Here is a 24,497-nt window from a genome sequence, read left to right as displayed (position 1 = left end):
GCCCTTATCCCTCCCTACCCTCCCATTCTCCCCAGTCTCTTTCCCTTTGGTAACTGTTAGTCCATTCTTGGGTTCTGTGATTTGGCTGCTGTTTTGTTCCTTCAGTTTTTCTTTTGTTCTTATACTCCACAGATGAGTGAAATCATTTGGTATTTGTTTTCCTCTGCCTGGCTTATTTCACTGAGCATAATACCCTCTAGCTCCATCCATGTTGTTGCAAATGGTAGGATTTGTTTTCTTCTTATGGCTGAATAATATTCCATTGTGTATATGTACCACCTCTTCTTTATCCATTCATCTACTGATGGACACTTAGGTTGCTTCCATATCTTGGCTATTGTAAATAGTGCTGCAATAAACATAGGGGTGCATCTGTCATTTTCAAACTGGAGTGCTGCATCCTTAGGGTAAATTCCTAGAAGTGGAATTCCTGGGTCAAATGGTAAGTCTATTTTGAGCATTTTGAGGAACCTCCATATTGCTTTCCACAATGGTTGAACTAATTTACATTCCCACCAGCAGTGTAGGAGGGTTCCCCTTTCTCCGCAACCTCACCAACATTTATTGTTGTTTGTCTTTTGTATGGTGGCCGTGCTTACTGGTGTGAGGTAATATCTCATTGTGGTTTAATTTACATTTCTCTGATAACTAGCGATGTGGAGCATCTTTTCATGTGTCTGTTGGCCATCTGAATTTCTTCTTTGGAGAACTGTCTGTTCAGCTCCTCTGCCCATTTTTTAATTGGATTATTTGCTTTTTGTTTGTTGTCTCTCCATCTCATTTTATCTGTTCAACTACTAGATATTATCTATCCAACATTTGGGCTACTGGGACTCTATTTAGGTGAGAAAAGGGTAAGTGGAGAATGTATGAACCCATACCCTGGAATGAAAGCTCTAGAACTTTAATAATTTAAAGTGAAATGCCCTTAATAGGTTATGTGTTCTGGACAGTGGGATTTGTTCTGATATTAATTTCTTGTTTCTCACAAAGACACTATAACAAATGTCCTTGTTTGGGCTAAAGCAATATTCTGTGCTGTGGCTCAGTATGGTGTTCTCTGGGACTTAGCTCAGAATTTCCCAATTTTTAGCTCATTTTCCTCTCTCTCACTCCTTGACATTGCAGTAGAATCAGTTGCCTCCCTCCATCAACTTCTTTGTACCACTCACACTCAGTTCTTAGTTTTCACCTCAGCAAGCATGCAAAGCTTATTCCAAATGCACAGTCTTTGCTTCAGAATGAATAAGGCAATTTGCCTTTCTCAAAATACTTAATAGAAAGCAAGCGGCAGGGAATCCAGCTCAAGCTGGCTTAAATAGTACAAAGGACTTACTGGCTCCTGTGGGTGCAGAAGTCCAGAGACTGGATGCACTCTGGGTAGTGTCTCAGCAGTGCTCTGATGCTCATCCTTTGCAGCTGTCTGAGCTCTGCTCTCCTGTGAGTCACTTCATCCTAGGATCATGGAAGGGTCCTGGACCTCACATCTGTATACAAGAAGCAAAACTGCTGTTACTTCATGCTTTGCTCTTAAGAGTGAGGCAATGTTTCATGAAGAGATGCTAAACAACAGTCATCACTACAGAAATGCAAATAAAACCACAACGAGATACCATTTCATATCCATCAGGATGGCTCTAATCAAAAAGACAGAATGACAAACGGTAAGGATGTGGAGAAATAAGAAACCCTCATAGACTTCTGATAGGAATGTGAAATGGCACAGCTGCTTTATAAAGCAGATGGATAGTTTGTTGAAAACATAAACAGAAATGTACCATATGATGCATCAATTTCCTAGGTGTTTATAACTGAGAGAGATGAAAACATATGTTCACAGAAAGAATGTATAGGAATGTTCACAGCAGCATTATTTATAATAGCCAAGAAAGTAGAAACAACACAAGTGTCCACCAACCAAGGAATGAACAAAATGTGATCTATCCATGCAATGGAATACTACTGAGCCATAAAAAAGGCAAGAAGTACAGACACATGAATGAAGATGAGCCTTGAAAACCTGCTAAGTAAAAGGAAGCCAGTCACCAATGATCATGCGTTTTATGATTCCATCTATATGAAATATTCAGAAAAGACAACTCCATAGAGACAGAAAGTAGGTGAGCAGTTGCTTGGGGGTTTGGGGTGGGAGAGGACGGAAGTATAAATGGACATGAGTGATCTTATCTCAGTGATAGAAATGTTCTAAACTGTATTATGGGGATAGTTGCACAACTAAGTAAATTTACTAAAAACCATTAAATTGTATGCTTTAAATGGTTCACAGTATGTTAAAGAAAATAAATAAATAAAAGAATGTGCAAATGTTTTCCCAATGCCACCTTCAAACTACCCTTTGTGATTTCATTGGCCCAAGTTGTATACTGACTGCTTGGGACCTCAGTTCTGGGAATGGGAAGCTCATCCTTAGAGGTGGGCTGTGGTCAGCTCCCATGTAGCACATGGGCTGTGAGTAGGGATTACCACCTAATCAAAAATCAGGGTATGCAAATGTGGAAATGGAAGCTGAGCAGACCACTAAGGTGTCAGCTGTACCCGACTGGCTGCTTGATACTGCAGCTCTCGCCCCCTGCATTCTCTGATCTTGTCTCTGAGTTTTCTGCCCAGTACAGAAAAGGGAAGGAGAAGTTATGGGAAGAATCACTTCTTGAAAATATGGAACCTCAACTAGGGCTATCAATCATCCTGATTTGCCTAGGTTGGAGTGGTTTCTTGGGACACAGGACTTAATGTGCTAACAGTGGGCAAGTCCCAGGAAAACCGGGAGGAGCTGGTCACCCAATGACCTCACCAAACAAAAATATAGAAGCACTCCTCATGAACTGGTGAATCTTGGTATCAACTGCTGCTGACACCACAGAAAGACAGTTGATCATTGTGTGCCTCTGAGGAAAGCACACTCAGCACCACTTTTGAAATATTTTTGGCAGAAAAATTGAACCTAATGTAAAGAAGCCTGTAGGCCTAAGTACAAATGAATAAGAAATATGGAGGACCATGGTGTATGTAAAATGACTTTACACAGGATGCTGTCTAGGACAAATGACAAATGACCTAGTTCTTCAACAGATAAGCTGGGAAAGAAAGAAAGACAAAAAAAAAAACCACACCAGGGATGGAGGGAGAATCTGTAGATTAAAAGACACTTAAAAAACGTATCAACCAGCTACAGTGTACTGATCTCATTTGGATCCTGATGTGAACAAACCAAGAGAGAGGTGGGGGAATTTGAACCCTAACAGATATTTGATGATATTAAGAAATTAGTGGTATAATATATGGCAATTATGTTTTTTCAGTAAGAGTCCTTACCTTCCAGAGATGCATACTGAAATATTTACAGTTGGAATGACATGATGTCTAGGTTTTGTTTCAGGAGAGGAAGGTAGGGGTAAGGAGGAAGCAAACTTGGCCTTTATTTGGTAATGTTTTAATCCAGGTGCTGGTGAGGGGGTATGAGGGCCTGTCATACTATCCTCTTTACTTTATGAATTGCTGACGTGATTCCTAATCAGAACAATTAAACACAGTAGCATGGGCTTCTCATCCTTCCTAAGGAACCTCCCTTCCTGCCCAGGGCACTGGCTCTTTGTCACAAGCAAGCCAGTGTCTCAGCAGAATTTAGAATTTCACAGATCTGTGAATTTTCCAAACCTTTGGGTGAAGAATAAAGTCAACTTTTTATTTTGTCAAATTACAATGAAACCAAATGTCTTGCCAATGGGTTTCAGCCCCCAGCAAGTTTGCTATGGATTCAGTGTGAGCAAAGAAATGACAGTAGAATGTTTCTTTGGGGTGAAAGGGTTTATTACCTGGCTTGTTCTCCCAGCAATAAGTCGAGCACTAGCGTCTCTGCCGCCACCCAGAGCATGGGGCCGAGCTCTCTCTATAGGGCAATAATAGCTTATTGCCTAAAGCTGTGGAAGCGGCAGCTTAGCAACAGGCCAGTTACACCATCAGGTGGTGTAAGTTCAGTGAGCATCCTGGCCATAGGAGGCCCAACTTCCCCACACCAAACAAAAAACTCTGGTTTCCTCTCAGCATCATGTCACAAAGGAAGAGCATATAGACACCAATAACATCATCTCAGACAAGGGCCAGCCTTTCATCTGGGCACACTTTACCTTGTGGACAGACTTGTTCGGGTGTCCGTATTTTCTCCGTTCAGCCTGGAACTGGTGACCCAAAGGCCCTGGGAAGAGGAAGAAAGGTTGATGGCTGGCCGCTCTCACTTTCCTTCCTGATAAGGAGAGAAGGACTCAGATGCCACTGTTGTTCCACCATCCAGGGCTTTCAAACCGTAGCTGCTCAGGGGTGCAGGCGACAGGTCTCCAAACGGGGTCTCCTGGCACTCATGGACGTACTTTCCTCCGATCCTAGCTTCTTGTATGCAAGGGAAGGAGTTGCGAATTCTGGGAGGACTTTCCAGCTGGAAGCTCTGCAGGTGGGATATTAGAATGAAATGCTTTCACCTTGAGTGGAAAATAACAGCTGGGCCCAAGGCTGCAGGAGCATTCTGTGTGCCCTTGGCTAATACTGGGGGCCCCTCAGAGACCACCAGAGGTCTGAGCCAGTTTTGCTTTGCAATCAACTGGCCATGTGCCCTGGAGACCTGAAGCTAACATCTCATGAAGCACGAATTGCCCCTCTGTCCCTCGCTTCGTCCTGCAACCCACCTCCCAAGTGTTTTTTTTTCCTCAGGGCCACATACTTCAGGATCAGATCTGAACCCCCTTTCCCTTGAAACTCAGGGATATGAAAGACAGATTGCTTGGAGTGACAAAGATATGTGGGAACTAGATAGTGGTGATGGTTGCACAATGTTATGAATGTTCCAAATGCCACTAATGGTGAATTAAGTACTGTGTTATTTGGCCACAGTTAAACAAAATACACTGTCCCCTGGGTTCTCTTTGGGGGTGGGGAGGAGTCTTCAAGGAGATCAAATATTAGCATATGAGGCATGAAAGAGATCTTAGAGGACATCTGGTTCACCCATCATTTCACAGATGAGGGTCCTGAGGTCCATCCTGGGGAACTGAAGTGCTCAAGATCACACAGCAAATTATGCAGAGGTGGGGCTGGATTCCACCCATTCAATTTCACCCTCTCCCATGAGCTTTTGGTCTTAAGGAGGGAGAGGTGTTGGCCTTGTCTCTTTTCACAGAATGGGCTCCTGGCTCTGGCTATCCCCAGATCACATGCAGCCACCAGACATGACATGTTATGTTAGGTTGCACTGTGGTTATTATTCTAAAATTAATTGTCAGCATTTATAATTGGGCAACTTCACATAAAAATCCAGATTTCCAACATTGTTTAACAAACAGAGAGCTCTGGCAGCATGAGGGCCACATTTCCATATGGTGGAGATGGGAACTGAGGGGGTGTGTTCTCTCTGTTCTCCACAGTCCCCACCACTCCCCACTGCCTCCCATTTATCCTCAGGCCTCTGTTGTTTTTCTAATTTTCAGGCTGCTTTAGTCATTTCTACGGCCTCCTTCCCTGAGGAAGCATGAGGATTAGCACCCCTGCTTTAGCCCTAAGCTGGAGAACTGTGGGTCTCTGAATGTCTTTCCTAAGTGGCATTTCGGTTGCTGGGTGAAGGACACATGGTGCATTACACACACCTGGATCTCTGGGTATCCCCACCTTTTCTGCTGCACCTATGCTTTGGCCCCAAGATTCCACAGGCTGGCTTTGGCTGCAGAACTTGCTTCTCTGGGGTGCTATGCCTTTAAGAAATGTTCCTGTTTTATAGGTATGGAAACTACAGGAGAAACAAGCATAGGGGTATGTCCAAAAAAGAGACTCATCTGAAGGCCTAGCATTGTGTGTCTGAGTAGATGTGGGCTTAGAGCAATATCTCTATACAATGGAATATTATTCGACCATAAAAATGAATAAGGTTGTGATACCTGCCACCGTGTAAATGAACCTTGAAAGCATTATGCTGAGTGAAAGAAACCAGTCACAAAAGGACACATTTTATATGGACTGACTTACGTGAGGCACCTAAGAGGCAAGTTCATGGAGACAGAAAGCAGAATAGAGGTAAACCAGGAGCTGGAGGAGGGGATGGAGAGTTATAATTTAATGAGCATATGGTTTCTGTTGGAGGTGATAAAAACTTTTGGAAATAGTGATGAGGGCTGCACAACATTGTGTATGTAATTCAAGCTGTTGATCTGTACAATTAAAAATGGCTAAAATGGCACATTTTATGTTACATGTTTAACCACGATATAAGAAATAATTGAAAAAAATGTTTCAGCAGCAGGAAGTTCTGGGTGGGATGGCTGCACCTCTGTCCTCTAGTAGGGGTACTAAATATGGAGAAAAGGACCCTGAATTTAAAAAGAAAATTCTTTTGTCATCTAAGACACCAGCAGGGGAAGGCAGGCCCTGCCCTTCCAACTCTCAATACTTAGTAACTCTACGTGGATCTCACATCAGCTCCCCTGCCTCTCCCCTGTCCTTCTCACTGTCTGCATTTTGCATCCAGAGGGCTCAGCAAATTGCACCATATCAGCTTTCAGGGTGATGGTATCATTAATGTGCTTCCTCTCTTGGCTGTGAGCATCACATAAGCAGGAATTGTGCCTGGTTTTTGGTTCAACTTTCTATACCCAGTACTTAATCCAGGGCCTGGCACATAGTAGGCTCTCAACAAATATTTCATGAATGAAAGACTGGAAGTTCATAAGAGAAGTATATTGGGAGATCAAAATGTCACAGGAGGAAAATTCTCATGTTGCCTGGATGGTAGTTGTCAGTGATTCATTATCTCCCTTACTTGCTTGCCTTAGCCAGAGTCAGTTTCTGCTGTTTGCAACCAGAAAAACCCCTTCCATTCTGTCACCTCTCTGAACCTCAGTTTCCTCATCTATAAAATGGGGGCAATAACAGTACCTTCCACTGTTTTATGACTTACATCAGTAAACTCAATCACCCTTCACCATGAGGAGGAGGAGGAGGAAGAGGACAGTGGTACCATGTACACTTCCCAATGCAGCTGTGAGGAATTACCACAAAGTGGTTTAAAACAATCGCCTTTACTCTCTTACAGCTCTGGGGGTCGGAAGCCCAAAATGAGTCATCAGGGATGCATTCCTTCTGGAGGCTTTAAATGAGAATCTGTTTCTTTGCCTTTTCTAGCTTCCAAAGGCTGCCCACATTCCTTCCTTATGGCCCCACAGGACTCCAACCTCTGCTCAGGTTGTCACCTCTCCTCTTGCCTCCCTATTATACATACCCTTGTGATTGCATCGGACCCATCTGGATAGCCGGTGATAATCTCTTCATCTCCAGATCTTTAATTCAATGTGCAAACTCACTGGCCAAGTCCTGTTTGCCATGTAAGGTGATATTCACAGATTTCCAGGGATTAAAATGTGGACATCTTTGGAGGGCCATCATTCAGCCTACCATTCCATGTGCCCAAAGTTTTGGTTTGTAACATTGATGCAGAAGAGTCCAAGAAAAATAAACAGTCTCTTATGCCTTCAGATTGCTCATCATTTTGGTGGGGAGACAATAATATTTACATAGTACACAAGGACCCAGGCAGTGAGGTCAATGCTGCTGTGGGAGGTAGAGAGGATGTACTGAGAAATGAAGATAAAAGAAGCTCCACAGGGATCCCTTCTCTTTCCACTATGTGAGGACAGAGCAAAGTTTGCAACCCCAAAGAGGGCTTTCACTTGAACGTGCTGGCACCCTGATCTTGGACTCTCAGCTTCCAGAATGGTGAGCAATAAATTTCTGTTGTTTATAAGACACCCAGTCTATGGTATTTTGTTACAGCAACCTGAGCAGACAGAGATACTGATGCGTTGGTAAGTTTCATTTGGACTCTGGAGAAGGTACAGAATGTTTAGCTTAGGTTAGGGTCTGGAAGGCCTAATTGATGGTTTAGAGGAATGGAGGTGGGGGTGAAGTCAGGTCCCCCTCCTCCAATTTCCCAGGGCCCTGGAGAAACTGTATCTGTTAGAAACACGGCTGGATGGTCCAAAGAACAAGAAATCAGCTATTACATCACACATTGTGTCAGCTGTTCCTTGAAAGCAGGAACAGTGCAGATCATTCATTATGACAGGGAAACACCACTGCCAACAGCAATAAAGTCAGGCTGTGAGCAATTTAACTGAAGTATCTAGAAGGAGACCTAACACTATGTGTCCAGATAGGCTCTGCCCATGCCCCCCAGCTCTCAAGTAACTCACTGTGGGGTGGCACAAAGCTGGAATGAGCTGGGTCATTCATTGGTGGGTCCTTAGTGTTTCCACTGGTGTCTGCCATGGAACCTGGTCCGTGCCATTCTGCTTTCCCAGACTGAAAACTGTGATGTGTGTCTTCATAAGAATTACTTGATGTGTGTAAGCTATGTGACAAATACAAGATAAAAAGATCATAAGATTTATTTATACACTGTTTAAAAACAGCTCTTTTTTTTGTAGATAATTATTTTTTATTGAAGGGTAGTTGATATACAGTATTACATTAGTTTCAGGTATACAACACAGTGATTCAACATTTATATACATGATAATTCTAGCTACCAGATATCACCATACAAAGTTGTTACAATATTTTCACTATATTCCTTATGCTATACATTACATCCCGGTTACTTATTTATTTTACAATTAGAAGTGTGTACTTTTTTTTTTTTTTGAGAGGGCATCTCTCATATTTATTGATCAAATGGTTGTTAACAACAATAAAATTCTGTATAGGGGAGTCAATGCTCAATGCACAATCATTAATCCACCCCAAGCCTAATTTTCATCAGTCTCCAATCTTCTGAAGAATAACGAACAAGTTCTTACATGGAGAACAAATTCTTAGATAGTGAATAAGTTACATGGTGAACAGTACAAGGGCAGTCATCACAGAAACTTTCAGTTTTGCTCATGCATTATGAACTATAAACAATCAGTTCAAATATGAATATTCGTTTGATTTTTATACTTGATTGATATGTGGATACCACATTTCTCTCTTTATTATTATTATTTTTAATAAAATGCTGAAGTGGTATGTAGATGCAAGATAAAGGTAGAAAACACAGTTTATTGTTGTAAGAGAGCAAATGTAGATGATCAGGTGTGTGCCTGTAGACTATGTGTTAATCCAAGCTAGACAGGGGCAATAAAACATCCACAGACGCAGAAGATTTCTCTCAGAACAGGGGTGGTAAGGTTCTAAGCCTCACTTCTGTTGATCCCCAATTTCTCACCTGATGGACCCCCTGCGACTGTGCCTGTCTTAGGTTATTCCTCCCTTGAGGAATCTTACCCGTCTCTGGCTAACCAGTCATCTTCCAGGGCCATACAGGGAAATGTAAAGTTGGTAAGTGAGAGAGAAGCCTTATTGTTTGAAAAGGTTAGCTTTTTACTTCTTTGCATATTTATACCCTGTGGTTTCTATGCCCAGCATTTGTCTTGAGGTATCTTTACCACTTGGAAGAATTATGATACTCGGTAAATTCGATATGAGGCACGAATTGTATTTAAGGGTTGTAATTAGGAAGGAAGAAGAAAAGCTATAGAAGTAGAAGGCGGAAGAAAACATGGGAAGATTGATTATTTCTTTGACATATCTTCTTGTAGAGTAACTTCAGCATGTATAGGTTTTAAACTATTAATTAAATTGTGCACACACATTAACATAATAGGAGTACAGTTACATAACCAAAGCAGACCTATAATTACCAACCATCTCCAGTGAAACCAAGAAAACCAGTTAGGCACCTTAGGCATTTGTGAAAACATCTATGATATGGTGGATATTGTCCAACTGAACTTGAACAGTCTGAGAGAAATCAGACAAATTAAAACAACCCATTCCTGGGGACTGTTCACATCCCATATGTTCTTTTAACAGTAGATAGTCTGTAGTTGTAAGATTTTGGAGCGCTACAATTTGCACTTCTCCTAATTCTTGATTGAGTTCCGACAGTATAGATCCAGTCAAATTTTTTGTTTTACTGTATGCACAGGCCAGCTTAGATATCTCCTTCTTCATTCCCAAGGCAAGTCCAGGAACCGGTGGGATGAATGCAGCTACAACTGTAGCAGTGCATGGATCTTTGTTGGGGTTTTTTTATGATCATCTTCTGGTATGGCTCTTCCAGAGAGTGCTGATGTTGGAAGTTCTTCTTCATATCGTATCTTAGTTCATTTTCAGGGTAGCCAAATTAGGCTTTGATCCTCTGTATAAACACAAACAGAACCTTTACCTACACTTTTATAAGCCCTTTATACCATTGTGTAGAACTCATTGGAAGTCACCACACAGGAACTGCTTTTTTTATTTTTTATTTTTTGGTATCATTAATCTACACTTACATGATGAATATTATGTTTACTAGGCTCTCCCCTATACCAGGTCCCCCCTATAAACCCCTTTACAGTCACTGTCCATCAGCATAGCAAAATGTTGTAGAATCACTACGTGTCTTCTCTGTGTTGTACAGTCCTCCCCTTTCTCCCACCCCCCCATGCATGCTAATCTTAATACCCCCCTTCTTCTTCCCCCCCTTATCCCTCACTACCCACCCATCCTCCCCAGTCCCTTTCCCTTTGGTACCTGTTAGTCCATTCTTGATTTCTGTGATTCTGCTGCTGTTAAAAACAGCTCTTTTGAGATACAATTCGCATTCCATACAGTTCACCCATTTAAAGTAAACAATTTTTTAGAGTTGGGTAATCCATCACTGCAATCAATTTTAGAACATTTTCTTCATCTCTAAAAGACCTCTTACTCATGAGCGGTCACTCTCCATTTCCTCCCAATGCCTATTCCCTAGCCTTGGCCATGTTGCTTGCTGTTTTATTTTATTGTTGTTTGTTTATTTTTTATGGCCATCCTAGTAGATCCGAAGTGGTATCTCTTTGTGGTTTTGATTTGCAGTTCTCTGATGGCAAGTGATGTGGGACATCTTTTCACATGCTCATTGACCATTTACACATCTTCCTTTGAGAGATGTTTGTTCAGATCCATTGCCCATTTTGTAATTGGTACATTTAATCTCAAAAGGTGAACTCGTTTAATCTACATGGTAACATCGCAAAATAGGTAATCATCATCTCCACATAAGTGAGAAAACTGAAGCTCAGGGACATGAAGGCACGTGTCTGGGGCCCCCACAACTGTTGGTCTCAGGAAAGTATTTAGTCTGAATCTGCATCCGCTCTTGTGGCTTCTGCTGTTTAAATGCAACTGAAATTAAGCAAATGCTATCGGAAAGGAATCGAGAAGAACCCAGTAATGAAATCGCTAATAGCTTATTCGAGGAAAGATATAGTCACCCCAAGAATGTGCTCAAATCTCTCCTGACTGAGCCAGAGGATCTTCTCACGAAGTCCTGGCAGGCTCTCCCTGTTTAGCACAGCTTTTCTGAGAACCTAGCAGAGGAAATGGAAGACCGTGAAAGGCAGGAGTCCTCATTGCTCCCTCTTCCAGAACCACTATTTAGGATTTCTGTGTAGTTCCCCATAGTGACATTGGGTGTCACCTTTGAGTTGTTTGAAGCCAAGCTCTCCTGGAAATTGACAAAGTACGTTGTTTTCTAAGAGTTGCTGGGCTCTCTAAGATCCAGTTTGGAAGTATTCATTACCAGTACTCCTGCCCCCCGACTCAGCCTGGGTCATCTGGTTCTCATTTACCGGGCCAAGCAGTGTCCTGAAAGGAGAGGGCTCCCTGGAGCTCGGTACACCTGAGTTTGAAAATGGGCTGCACAGCTATCGCTTTGTAACCGATTTCTCTTCTCTTCTAAGTGGGCTGATGACCTAAGGAGGAGAGATGGTTTATGCAAAACCCCTCCAGCTCTGAGGTCTTTTCTCCCAGAGTTCTCTGCACTGTCCCTTCTCAGAAGTCATCTGTTCACACATCTGTATCCAGGCTAGGTTGAGCATCCCTCCCTCCCTCTTTCCCTTCCTTTCCATACATATTTACTGAGTATGTACTATGTGCCAGACACTTGGCAAAACAGCAAAGTTGTCTTCCTCCATGGAACTGACATTCAAATTTCTTATTTATCTGAAAGTTCTCAGCACCAAGCAAGTGGTAGGCATGACAAACTGCTTTAATGGCTTGATGTGTATTCTTCTCTTCCAGTTTTTTTTTCTATACATATACTAACACATATACATGGTATTTAAATTTTAGTTGGAAATGAGATCATGCCTATCTGGGGATTTCCCCCCCCCCCATTTAATAGTATATTATGGACATCTTTCCATGTTAGAACATAAAAATTGACTTCAGTGTTCACATGTTCCAGAATACTATTTGGGGTCTCTCTCTGCCCATTAGAATGTAGAAAAGACTGACTTGAGCCCCAGGTCCATTCCCTATAGGTTCTCAGGGTCAGGATAGGGTTGGGAATGAGCTAAGGTGCTTACATTCTTCTGGTCACCTGTGGTCCTGTTCATATTTCTGCTGAATTTATCTCATCCCTGTTTATTTAACTGGTCCCCTACTGAGGGACATTTAGGTTGCTTGCAGTCTTTTGCTCACACAGACAGTGCTGCAGTGAAAAAGCTAAGTTCACCTTTTCTTTTACGTGTATTGAAAACACATTGTGGTGTGTCAATTCAGCAATAGATATTGCTATAGGTAAAGATACCTATCTATATTGCTAGATTCTCCCCATGGAGGTTGCACATCTTTCATTCCCCATAGGATGTGTTATCGAACTGTGATCTTTGCTTTTCTGTGGAAAAATACACACACATTTCAAACACACAACACGTTTCACATATAGTTGCCAAAGTGGCAACAGGAGGCAAATGGATTCAGGGCAGCGATCTCCTAGGGGGGAACAGGACATAGGAGGAAGCTGGGCAAAGTCCCTATCTTTCCTCCCTCATGGTCCTATGGGCTGTTCAGAGGCACATCTTCCCCTGTATTAGTTTCCTGTGTCTGCTGCAACAAATTAGCACAGATGGAGTTGCTTAAAACAAGAGGAACTTACCCTCTCATTTTTCTGGAGGACTTCAGTCTTAAATCAAGGTGCTGCTAGGGCTGTACTCCCTCTGAAGGCTCTAGGGGAGAAATCTTCCTTGCCTCTTCCAGCTTTTGGTGGTCCCAGACATTCCTCAGCTTGTGGCTGCATCCCTCCCATCTCTGCCTCTATCTTGATGCAGCCTCTTCTCTGTGTGTCTGTCCAAATTGCCCTCTTCTTTCTCTTAGAAAGACACCAGTCATTAAATTTATGGCCTGCTCTAAATACAGGATGATTTTTCGCTTGAGATAATCCACTCATACATCAGCAAGGGCCCTATTTCCAGGTGGATGAGAATTCTGGGGGACATTGTTCAATCAGTTATACAGCCCACCTGGACAAGTGCTGCATGGGGAACAGGCAGCACCTGCTTTGTCCCTTCCCAGCTCATCCTGCATCAGTAGCTGTTGAGGTAACTCACTGCATTAGTGTTCTAGGGCTGCCGTAGTCAAAGACCATAGACTGGGGTGCCTAGACAACAGACATTTGTTTCTCACAGTTCTGTAGGTTGAAAGCCCAAGCCTAAGGGATCCCAGGTTTGGGTCTCCTGAGGCCTCTCTCCTTGACTTGCAGATGGCTGCCTTCTCACTGCCTCCTCATAGGGCCTTTCCTCTGGGCATGCCCATTCCTTACATGGCATCTCTTCTTATATGGACAGCATTCAGGTTGAATTAGGCCCACCCTAATGCCCTCATTTTAACTGAACCACCTTTTTAATGAGCCAACCTCCAAATGCCATCACAATCTGACATATGGGATCTGGGGTTAGAACTTGATTATATGAATTTTGGGTGGGATGGGGAACAACTCAGCCCACAATACTCATTATTTGCATTACCTCACATCTTCCTTGGTGACTGCTTCTTGGAAGACCCCAAACTAGCATCAGACTCTCGTCCCCCAAACCCAAATTTGCATGTACTTAATTTATTACCTTTTTTGTTCCATTTCCCCTACCTGATGGAAAACTGTGTTAGGGTAAGAACCACATATAAAATGAATTCACTGTTATGCCTTGATGCCTGGCATAGTGCCTAGTCCATATGGAGTGGGCATGTGATCAATGTTTATTGAATGGGAGGATATTTTTCTGCCTCTCAAATCATCTAATTATGCAGATACCACTGTCAGCATGCTTTGTGTCTTGTGATTGTTGGTGGAAGCCAATGATTTGAAAGCGAGAAATCAAACTTCCCTGAAAAGACATGGTGAGCCTTAACATCGCAAATAATCAGGACACCCTGGAAGTCAGAGTGAAGCCACTTTGAAAAATTCTTAAGACCTGACAGAATATGACACTTCGGACAGTGCTGATGAGACAGGGGCCTTGGGTGTAGTCAGAGTAAGGGGAGAGCCTCCAGAAAAAGTAAGGCAGGATTTTTACAGTCAAAGCAGTGTAACAATAAAAAGGATAGCAGACTAGGAATACAGACATCTTCAGTGAGATCAGTTAAAGGTCAAAAGGCCAGGAGCAACTTGGCCTGGAATGTCTGAGTGTTCCGCAAGGGTACCTCAGCATAACCCATGACTTCACTGTATCTCAACTGTAAACAGCCCTAGCAAAGAGACAATAACCCAGCCCACCTTGGGGGCAGGGCACATGGTACAAGCCTGCACCCCTAGCCCTTTACCCACATTCCTGAAAATCCTCAATGAACTATAAATCCCTTAGACAATTCATCACCCTGCTCTCCCTTGTCCCCTCCTGGCATGATGCAGGAGCTCTTTCCTCTCACTTTATTTCTCAATAAAAGCCTCTCCCACCTTGGGTGTTTGCTAAGTTCATTCTTTGACTTTGCAAACAACAACCCCGGCTTCACTGAGAGAAAGCAGGAGTTCAGAGGAGCTGATCTTCAAAGGGAATCTTCATGGGAAACTAGCAGAGGACCCCGAGACCTGGCCCCAATCAAATTAGCCTTTTCCTGCCTACAAGCAAACAAGGCTTCTGAGGGACATTCAGAAATCTAAGTTAGAGGGAGAGAAGAGAGGAAGAACATCTTTGCCTTGGAATCTGCCATTGCAGGACTCACTCAGCAGGGTTTCCTAGCTCTGTACTTCTTTAGATCCTGTCTCTGAGCTATTTTACCTCCTCCAACACCATTAGCACAAGGCCAACTTCCCCACACTCTGGTTTAAGTGAAAGAAGAAATGAAACTGTCTGCCGCTTATGGGTGAGCTAAAGGGCCAATATACCTGGCTTGGTGTTTGCTCTTCCTTTGTGTTGTTAATTTTGTGTTCTTTTAGGTTTCTTTCATTTTGGACTGCAATACACTATAAAGGGCTTGTTCAGTAATATTAAGTCTCATAAAGAAGTTTCTGGTGGCAGTGAAGAGGCAGTATTGCACAGTGATTAATCCATGGTTTTGGACGCTATATTGGTCAAGATAGATGAGGTCATGGTCCAGTAACAAACACCACCCAAATTCCATTCATGCAGTTTGGTAGTCATAGGTTGCTCAGGCTGCTAGAACAAGATATCAGAGGCTGAGTGGTTTAAACAACAGAAACTTATTTCTGACAGTTTTGGAGGCTAGGAAGTCCAAGGTCAAGGGACCAGCAGATTTGGTGGCTGCTGGGAACTCTCTTCCAAGCTTTCAGTGGCCAAGTTTTTAATGCGTCCTTCCCATGGCATGATAGCATTCAAGAGAAGAAGTTCTTGGGTGTCTTTTCTTATAAGCACACAAATTCTTCATGAACCAGCATAAACTTAATCACATCCCAAAGGCCTCACCTCCAAATATCATCACAATGCATTTTGAGGGGACACAGACATTCAACATGTAACAGTGTCCTTCCTTGGTCACCTGGGGCTATGCTCCAATCATTCTCCCATTGCAACCCAGGCCCATAGAGCCATAACCATCTGGGACATTGCCATTCAGCAGAGCAGAGGGAAAGAGAATGTTTTCAGCTAAGCACTGGCCTCTGCCTTCAAGAGGCACACGTCCCTTCTGTAAACAAACATTTCCTTGATCAAAAGCAAGTCACAACAGTGGAATTCAGTCAGAGCAGAAGAATGAAAAAAGGGGAAGATAGCTTCAGGGACATATAGGATAACATCAAACAGACTAATCTTTGCATTATAGGGCTCCTAGAAGGAGAAAGAAGGAGAAAGGGGCAGAAATCTTATTTGATTAAATAATGGTTGAAAGCTTCCCTAACATGGTGAAGGAAACAGACATCAAGATCCAGGAGTCCCAAAGAGTTCCAAAAAAGGTGAACCTAAAGAGATCCACACCATGACACATTAATTAAAATGTCAAAATTTAAAGACAAGAAGAGAATATTAAAAGCATCAGGAGAAGAGCAACTTGTTATATACAAGGGAACCCTCAAAAAACTATCAAGATTTTTCAGTGCAATTTTGTAGGCCAGGTGGAAGTGACATGATATATTCAAAGTGCTGAAAGAAAAATAAATGTCAAGCAAGGATATTCTACTCAATAAAGTTATCATTCAGAATTGAAGGAGAGAGAAAAATTTTTTCCAGACAAGCAAAAACTAACGGAGTTTATCATGCTAAACTGCCTTACAAGAAATACTAATGGGTTCTCTTTAAACTGAAAAGAATGGGCAATAATTACAAAAAGGATGCATATGAAAAATACATTTCACTGGAAAAGTAAATATATAGTAGAGGTAGTGGATTAATTACTTATAAAGCTACTATGAAGGTTAAAAGACAAAAGTAGTAAAAATAATTATCACAATAATTAGTTAAAGGATACACAAGATACAAAGATGTAAACTGTGACATGAAAAATATAAAATGTTGGGGAAAGGAGAGAAAAATATTTTAGAATGGGACCAAACTCGAGTTGTTATCAACTTAAGATAGGTGGTTATAGAGGTAACTTGTTACATGTAAGCCTCATGGTAACCACAAAGCAAAGAACTATAGTAAAGACATAAAAGAGAAAGAAAAAGGAATATAAGCGTACAACTAAAGAAACTCATCAAACCACAAAAGAAGAGAGCAAGATGGTGCTGGCAAAACTGGAGAGCTACATGTAAGGGAATGGAACTGGATCATTGTCTAACCCCACACACAAATGTAAATTCAAAATAGATCAAAGACCTGAATGTAAGTCATGAAACCATAAAACTCTTAGAAAAAAACACAGGCAAAACCTCTTGGACATAAACATGAGCAACTTCTTCATGAACATATCTCCCTGGGCAGGGGAAAGAAAAGCAAAAATGAACAAATGGAACTGTATCAAGCTGAAAAATCCTCTGTACAGCAAAGGACACCACCAATAGAACAAAAAGGCATCCTACACTATGGGAGAATATATTCATAAATGACATATCCAACAAGGGGTTGACATCCAAAATACATAAAGAGCTCATGCACCTCAACAAACAAAAAGCAAATAATCCAATTAAAAAATGGGCAGAGGGTCTGAACAGAAGAAACTCAGATGGCCAACAGGCCCATGAAAAGATGCTCCACATCGCTAGCCATCAGAGAAATGCAAATTAAAACCACAATGAGATATCACTTCACACCAGTAAGGATTGCCACCATCCAAAAGACAAACAACAACACATGCTGGCAAGGATGTGGAGAAAGGGGAACCCTCCTACACTGCTAGTGGGAATGTAAACTAGTTCAACCATTGTGGAAAGCAGTATGGAGGTTCCTCAAAAAACTTAAAATAGAACTACCATTTGACCCTGGAATTCGTCTCTTAGGATTTTACCGAAAGAAAACAAGATTGAAGGTTCAAAAAGCCATATGCACCCCTATGTTTACTGCAGCACTATTTACAACAGTCAAGATATGGATGCAACCTAAGTGTCCATCAGTAGATGAATGGATAAAGAAGAGGTGGCACATATACAAAATGGAACGCTATTCAGCCATAAGAAGAAAACAAATCCTACCATTTGCAACAACATGGATGGAGCTAGAGGGTATTATGCTCAGTGAAATAAGCCAGGCGGAGAAAGACAAGTACCAAATGATTTCCCTCATTCATGGAGTATGAATACAAAGCAAATCTGAAGGAACAAAACAGAAGACTCACAGACTCCAAGAAACAACTAGCGGTTACCAAAGGGGAGGGGCGTGGAAGGGAGAAGGGATTCAGGGGAATTCTGATTGGTGCACATGGTGTGTGGGGGGTCATGGGGAAACAATGTAGCTCAGAGAAGACAAGTAGGGACTCCGTGGCATCGTGCTACGCTGATGGACAACGGCGGCAATGGGGTATGGGGGGAACTCGATAATATGGGTGAATATAGTACCCACATTGTTTCTCTTGTGAAACCTTCAGAGCAGTGTATATCAATGATACCTTAATAAAAAAGAAAAAAGAAAAAGAAAGTTCACATTATACCAATGAATTTTATGAAAGACTTCAATGCTTTCCTTTTCCTTTTCCTTTTCCTTTTTCTTTTTCGCTGTTTTGCCAACTGGTCTCGTACTGAGTACCTGGTGCCCGCGGCGGCCACGTTGGCCGAGCTGGCTGGGGGGGTCACCGCGGCCTGGGGGCGCCTGAGCCGCTAGCCCTGAGCTGCCATTCGCACGCCATCTCCTGGCAACTTGGGAGTGCGCGCCGCCAGCGCACAATGCCCGCCCACCTCTAGCCCCGGCGGACCCCTCGGCCCGCCGTGATCCCATTCAGCCCTCAGTCCACACTAGTTTCCTTGGGTCCCCTCGGAGGCCTTCCCGCCAGTAAGACACGGTGACCCTGCCCAGACGGAGGACTTGACTTTGAAAGTTTTTTTTTTAAGTCCTCAGTGGGCTTTGTTTCACTCTTCAAACACCTTGGTTTTCACCTCTTCAAACACCTTGGTGCGCGTCCACCGTGTCCTGTCTCCCTTTAGCCTCTGCTATGAGATGTGCTGCCAGAACTGTTCCCTCCTTTCGGTTCTTTTTTTTGGGGTCATTTTTATATTCCTTTTATTTTTAATTTTTTGGGGGATCATTAGTGTACAGTTGCATGAGCAACATTGTGGTTACTAGACTTCCCCCATTATCAAGTCCCCCCCTCATACCCCATTGCATTCACTGTCCATTAGCATAGTGAGAGGCTATAGAGTCACTACTTGTCTTCTCTGTGTGCTATACTGCCCTCCCCGTGCCCACCCCCCTACATCATGTATTCTGATCCTAATGCCCCTTATTCCCCTTCTCGCTCCCTTCCCACCCACGCTTCCCAGTCCCTTTCCCTTTGGTATCTGTTAGTCCATTCTCGGGTTCTGTGAGTCTGCTGCTGTTTTGTGCCCTCAGTTTTTTCTTTGTTCTTATGCTCCACAGATAAGTGAAATCATTTGATACTTGTCTTTCTCTGCCTGGCATATTTCACTGAGCATAATACCCTCTAGCCCCATCCACGATGTTGTGAACCCTTCTTTCAGTTCTTAAAGCTCTGAACTTTAATACAGTATGGGTTTAGCAGAATACTTGGTAAATCACTTAAAATATCCCTGCTTCAGGTGAGACAGCCTTCTGTCTGTAAAGTATAGTACTCTAAACGGATTTGTTACTTTTTTATCTTTGGACCAATAAATTGTACCCAGGAAACGTCCTGGATGGATATAACTTGGCTGACAAAGATGATTAGATTAAAAGACTTGTGTTTTCGTTTAGTCCCAGTTGAGTGACAACAACAAAATTCAAAACTTCGGTGACAACACTAGATCCTTGATAAGTACATTTATTTGGAGGGGCAGAAGATGGCGGCGTGAGTAGAGCAGCGGAAATCTCCTCCCAAAACAACATATATCTATGAAAATATAACAAAGACAACCCTTCCTAGAATAAAGACCAGAGGACACAGGACAATATCCAGACCACATCCGCACCTGAGAGAAGCCAGTGCCTCGCGAAGGGGGTAAGATACAAGCCCCAGCCCCGCGGGAGCCGAGCGCCCCTCCCAACAGCTCCCGGCGGGAGAAGAGCAGGCAGAGCGGGAGGGAGACGGAGCCCAGGACTGCCGAACACCCAGCCCCAGCCATCCGGGCCAGAGTGCAGGGCGCTCGATACTAGGAAAACAGGGCAGCAAGAACAGTGAGCAGGCACTGGAGGCTGGGCGACAGAGGGCATAAGAAAAGCGCGCGACCATTTTTTTTTTTTTTTTGCTTTTTTGCTTTTTTGTTTTGGTGAGCGCTTTTTGGAAGTCTTAAAGGGATAGGGACCCCAATACTAGGGAAAAAGGGCAGCAAGAACAGTGAGCGGGCACTGGAGGCTGGGCGACAGAGGACATAAGAAAAGCGCGTGACCATTTTTGTTTTTTGTTTTTTGCTGTTTTGTTTTGGCGAGCGCTTTTTGGAAGTCTTAAAGGGATAGGGACCCCAATACTAGGGAAACAGGGCAGAAAGACCGGTGAGCAGAGGCCTGAGGCTGGCACCGGAGAATAAAGAAAAACGAACGACCACCCCCCTTTTTTTTTTTTTTTTTATTAAAAACTTTTTTTTTTTTTTTTTTAAATAAAAAAATTTTTTTTTTTCTTTTTGTGGTCGTTGTTTTGTTTTGGCTGGTGCTTTTTGGAAGTCTTAAAGGGGCAGGGCGGGTCACTTAATCCAGAGGTAGGGAATCCGGGATCTCTGGGCACCCTAACTCCTGGGCTGCAGGGAGCAGGGAGGCACCTTACGGAGATAAATAGCCTCCCAGCAGCTCCTGCTCCAACGCGACTCCACCATTTTGGAGTAGCTGCCCAAGCCATGCCACGCCCACGGCAACAGCGGAGATTAACTCCATAGCAGCCGGGCAGGAAGCAGAAACCCTGTCTGCACGCAGCTGCGCACCACAAGCCACTAGAGGTCGCTGTTCTCCCAGGAGAGGAGGGCCACAAACCAACAAGAAAGGAAGTCCTTCCAGCCATCACTTGTCCCAGTTCTGCAGACTATTCCTATCACCATGAAAAGGCAAAGCTACAGGCAGACAAAGATCACAGAGACAACACCAGAGAAGGAGACAGACCTAACCAGTCTTCCTGACAAAGAATTCAAAATAAGAATCATAAACATGCTGACAGAGATACAGAGAAATACGTAAGAGAAATGGGATGAAGTCCGGAAGGAGATCACAGATGCCAGAAAGGAGATCGCAGAAATGAAACAAACTCTGGAAGGGTTTATAAGCAGAATGGATAGAATGCAAGAGGCCATTGATGGAATTGAAATCAGAGAACAGGAACGCATAGAAGCTGACATAGAGAGAGACAAAAGGATCTCCAGGAATGAAACAACGTTAAGAGAACTGTGTGACCAATCCAAAAGGAACAATATCCGTATTATAGGGGTCCCAGAAGAAGAAGAGAGAGGAAAAGAGATGGAAAGTATCGTAGAAGAAATAATTGCTGAAAACTTCCCCACACTGGGGGAGGAAGTAATCGAACAGACCACGGAAATACACAGAACCCCCAACAGAAAGGATCCAAGAAGGACAACACCAAGACACATAATAATTAAAATGGCAAAGATCAAGGACAAGGAAAGAGTGTTAAAGGCAGCTAGAGAGAAAAAGGTCACCTATAAAGGGAAACCCATCAGGCTAACGTCAGATTTCTCAACAGAAACTTTACATGCCAGAAGAAAATGGCATGATATATTTAATACAATGAAACAGAAGGGCCTTGAACCAAGGATACTGTATCCAGCACGACTATCATTCAAATATGACGGTGGGATTAAACAATTCCCAGACAAACAAAAGCTGAGGGAATTTGCTTTCCACAAACCACCACTACAGAACATCTTACAGGGACTGCTCTAGATGGGAGCACTCCTAGAAAGAGCACAGCACAAAACACCCAACATATGAAGAATCGAGGAGGAGGAACAAGAAGGGAGAGAAGAAAAGAATCTCCAGACAGTGTATATAACAGCTCAATAAGCAAGCTAAGTTAGGCAGTAAGATACTAAAGAGGCTAACCTTGAACCTTTGGTAACCACGAATTTAAAGCCTGCCATGGCAATAAGTACATATCTTTCAATAGTCACCCTAAATGTTAATGGGTTGAATGCACCAATCAAAAGACACAGAGTAACAGAATGGATAAAAAAGCAAGACCCATCTATATGGTGCTTACAAGAAACTCACCTCAAACCCAAAGACATGTACAGACTAAAAGTCAAGGGATGGAAAAACATATTTCAAGGAAACAACAATGAGAAGAAAGCAGGGGTTGCAGTACTAATATCAGACAAAATAGACTTCAAAACAAAGAAAGTAACAAGAGATAAAGAAGGACACTACATAATGATAAAGGGCTCAGTCCAACAAGGGGATATAACCATTCTAAATATATATGCACCCAACACAGGAGCACCAGCATATGTGAAACAAATACTAACAGAACTAAAGGGGGATATAGACTGCAATGCATTCATTCTAGGAGACTTCAACACACCACTCACCCCAAAGGATAGATCCACTGGGCAGAAAATAAGTAAGGACACGGAAGCACTGAACAACACAGTAGAGCAGATGGACTTAATAGATATCTATAGAACTCTACATCCAAAAGCAGCGGGATATACATTCTTCTCAAGTGCACATGGAACATTCTCCAGAATAGAACACATACTAGGCCACAAAAAGAGCCTCAGAAAATTCCAAAAGATTGAAATCCTACCAACCAACTTTTCAGACCACAAAGGCATAAAACTAGAAATAAACTGTACAAAGAAAGCAAAGAGGCTCACAAACACATGGAGGCTTAACAACACGCTCCTAAATAATCAATGGATCAATGACCAAATCAAAATGGAGATCCAGCAATATATGGAAACAAATGACAACAACAACACTAAGCCCCAACTTCTGTGGGACGCAGCAAAAGCAGTCTTAAGAGGAAAGTATATAGCAATCCAAGCATATTTAAAAAAGGAAGAGCAATCCCAAATGAATGGTCTAATGTCACAATTATCGAAATTGGAAAAAGAAGAACAGATGAGGCCTAAGGTCAGCAGAAGGAGGGACATAATAAAGATCAGAGAAGAAATAAATAAAATTGAGAAGAATAAAACAATAGCAAAAATCAATGAAACCAAGAGCTGGTTCTTTGAGAAAATAAACAAAATAGATAAGCCTCTAGCCAGACTTATTAAGAAGAAAAGAGAGTCAACACACATCAACAGTATCGGAAACGAGAAAGGAAAAATCACGACGGACCCCACAGAAATGCAAAGAATTATTGGAGAATACTATGAAAACCTATCTGCTAACAAGCTGGGAAACCTAGGAGAAATGGACAACTTCCTAGAAAAATATAACCTTCCAAGATTGACCCAGGAAGAAACAGAAAATCTAAACAGACCAATTACCAGCAACGAAATTGAAGCGGTAATCAAAAAACTACCAAAGAACAAAACTCCCGGGCCAGATGGATTTACCTCGGAATTTTATCAGACATACAGGAAGACATAATACCCATTCTCCTTAAAGTTTTCCAAAAAATAGAGGAGGAGGGGATACTCCCAAACTCATTCTATGAAGCTAACATCACCCTAATACCAAAACCAGGCAAAGACCCCACCAAAAAAGAAAACTACAGACCAATATCCCTGATGAACGTAGATGCAAAAATACTCAACAAAATATTAGCAAACCGAATTCAAAAATACATCAAAAGGATCATACACCATGACCAAGTGGGATTCATCCCAGGGATGCAAGGATGGTACAACATTCGAAAGTCCATCAACATCATCCACCACATCAACAAAAAGAAAGACAAAAACCACATGATCATCTCCATAGATACTGAAAAAGCATTTGACAAAGTTCAACATCCATTCATGTTAAAAACTCTCAGCAAAATGGGAATAGAGGGCAAGTACCTCAACATAATAAAGGCCATCTATGATAAACCCACAGCCAACATTATATTGAACAGCGAGAAGCTGAAAGCATTTCCTCTGAGATCAGAAACTAGACAGGGATGCCCACTCTCTCCACTGTTATTTAACATAGTAATGGAGGTCCTAGCCATGGCAATCAGACAAAATAAAGAAATACAACGAATCCAGATTGGTAAAGAAGAAGTTAAACTGTCACTATTTGCAGATGACATGATACTGTACATAAAAAACCCTAAAGACTCCACCCCAAAACTACTAGAACTGATATCGGAATACAGCAAAGTTGCAGGATACAAAATCAACACACAGAAATCTGTGGCTTTCCTGTATACTAACAATGAACCAACAGAAAGAGAAATCAGGAAAACAACTCCATTCACAATTGCATCAAAAAAAATAAAATACCTAGGAATAAACCTAACCAAAGAAGTGAAAGACTTATACTCTGAAAACTACAAGTCACTCTTAAGAGAAATTAAAGGGGACACTAACAGATGGAAACTCATCCCATGCTCGTGGCTAGGAAGAATTAATATCGTCAAAATGGCCATCCTGCCCAAAGCAATATACAGATTTGATGCAATCCCTATGAAACTACCAGCAACATTCTTCAATGAACTGGAACAAATAATTCAAAAATTCATAT

The 24,497-nt window shown here is 42.3% G+C and overlaps 1 protein-coding gene across 8 annotated transcripts in view; it reads right to left on the bottom strand.

Annotated features, from left to right (window-relative positions):
• Positions 1-1,352: 1,352 nt before the first annotated feature.
• LOC118928100 (eukaryotic peptide chain release factor GTP-binding subunit ERF3A-like) overlaps positions 1,353-24,497 on the bottom strand; it is a 210,030-nt gene continuing 186,885 nt past the window's right edge. For 7 of the 8 annotated variants that reach the window (XM_057487019.1, XM_057487018.1, XM_057487023.1 and 4 more), the window contains one exon: positions 8,149-8,404. In XM_057487019.1, the coding sequence (XP_057343002.1) occupies positions 8,164-8,404 (241 nt within the window). In that variant the 3' untranslated portion in view covers positions 8,149-8,163. Of the gene's footprint in view, positions 1,488-8,148; positions 8,405-24,497 lie in introns of those variants that run through there. The other variant, XM_057487025.1, reaches the window with a different exon arrangement.

The sequence above is a fragment of the Manis pentadactyla genome, chromosome 10 (genome assembly GCF_030020395.1).
Source record: "Manis pentadactyla isolate mManPen7 chromosome 10, mManPen7.hap1, whole genome shotgun sequence".
Taxonomy (NCBI): domain Eukaryota; kingdom Metazoa; phylum Chordata; class Mammalia; order Pholidota; family Manidae; genus Manis; species Manis pentadactyla.
The sequence above is the reverse complement of the archived record's forward strand: the minus strand, read 5'-3'. Positions and strand labels throughout refer to the sequence as shown.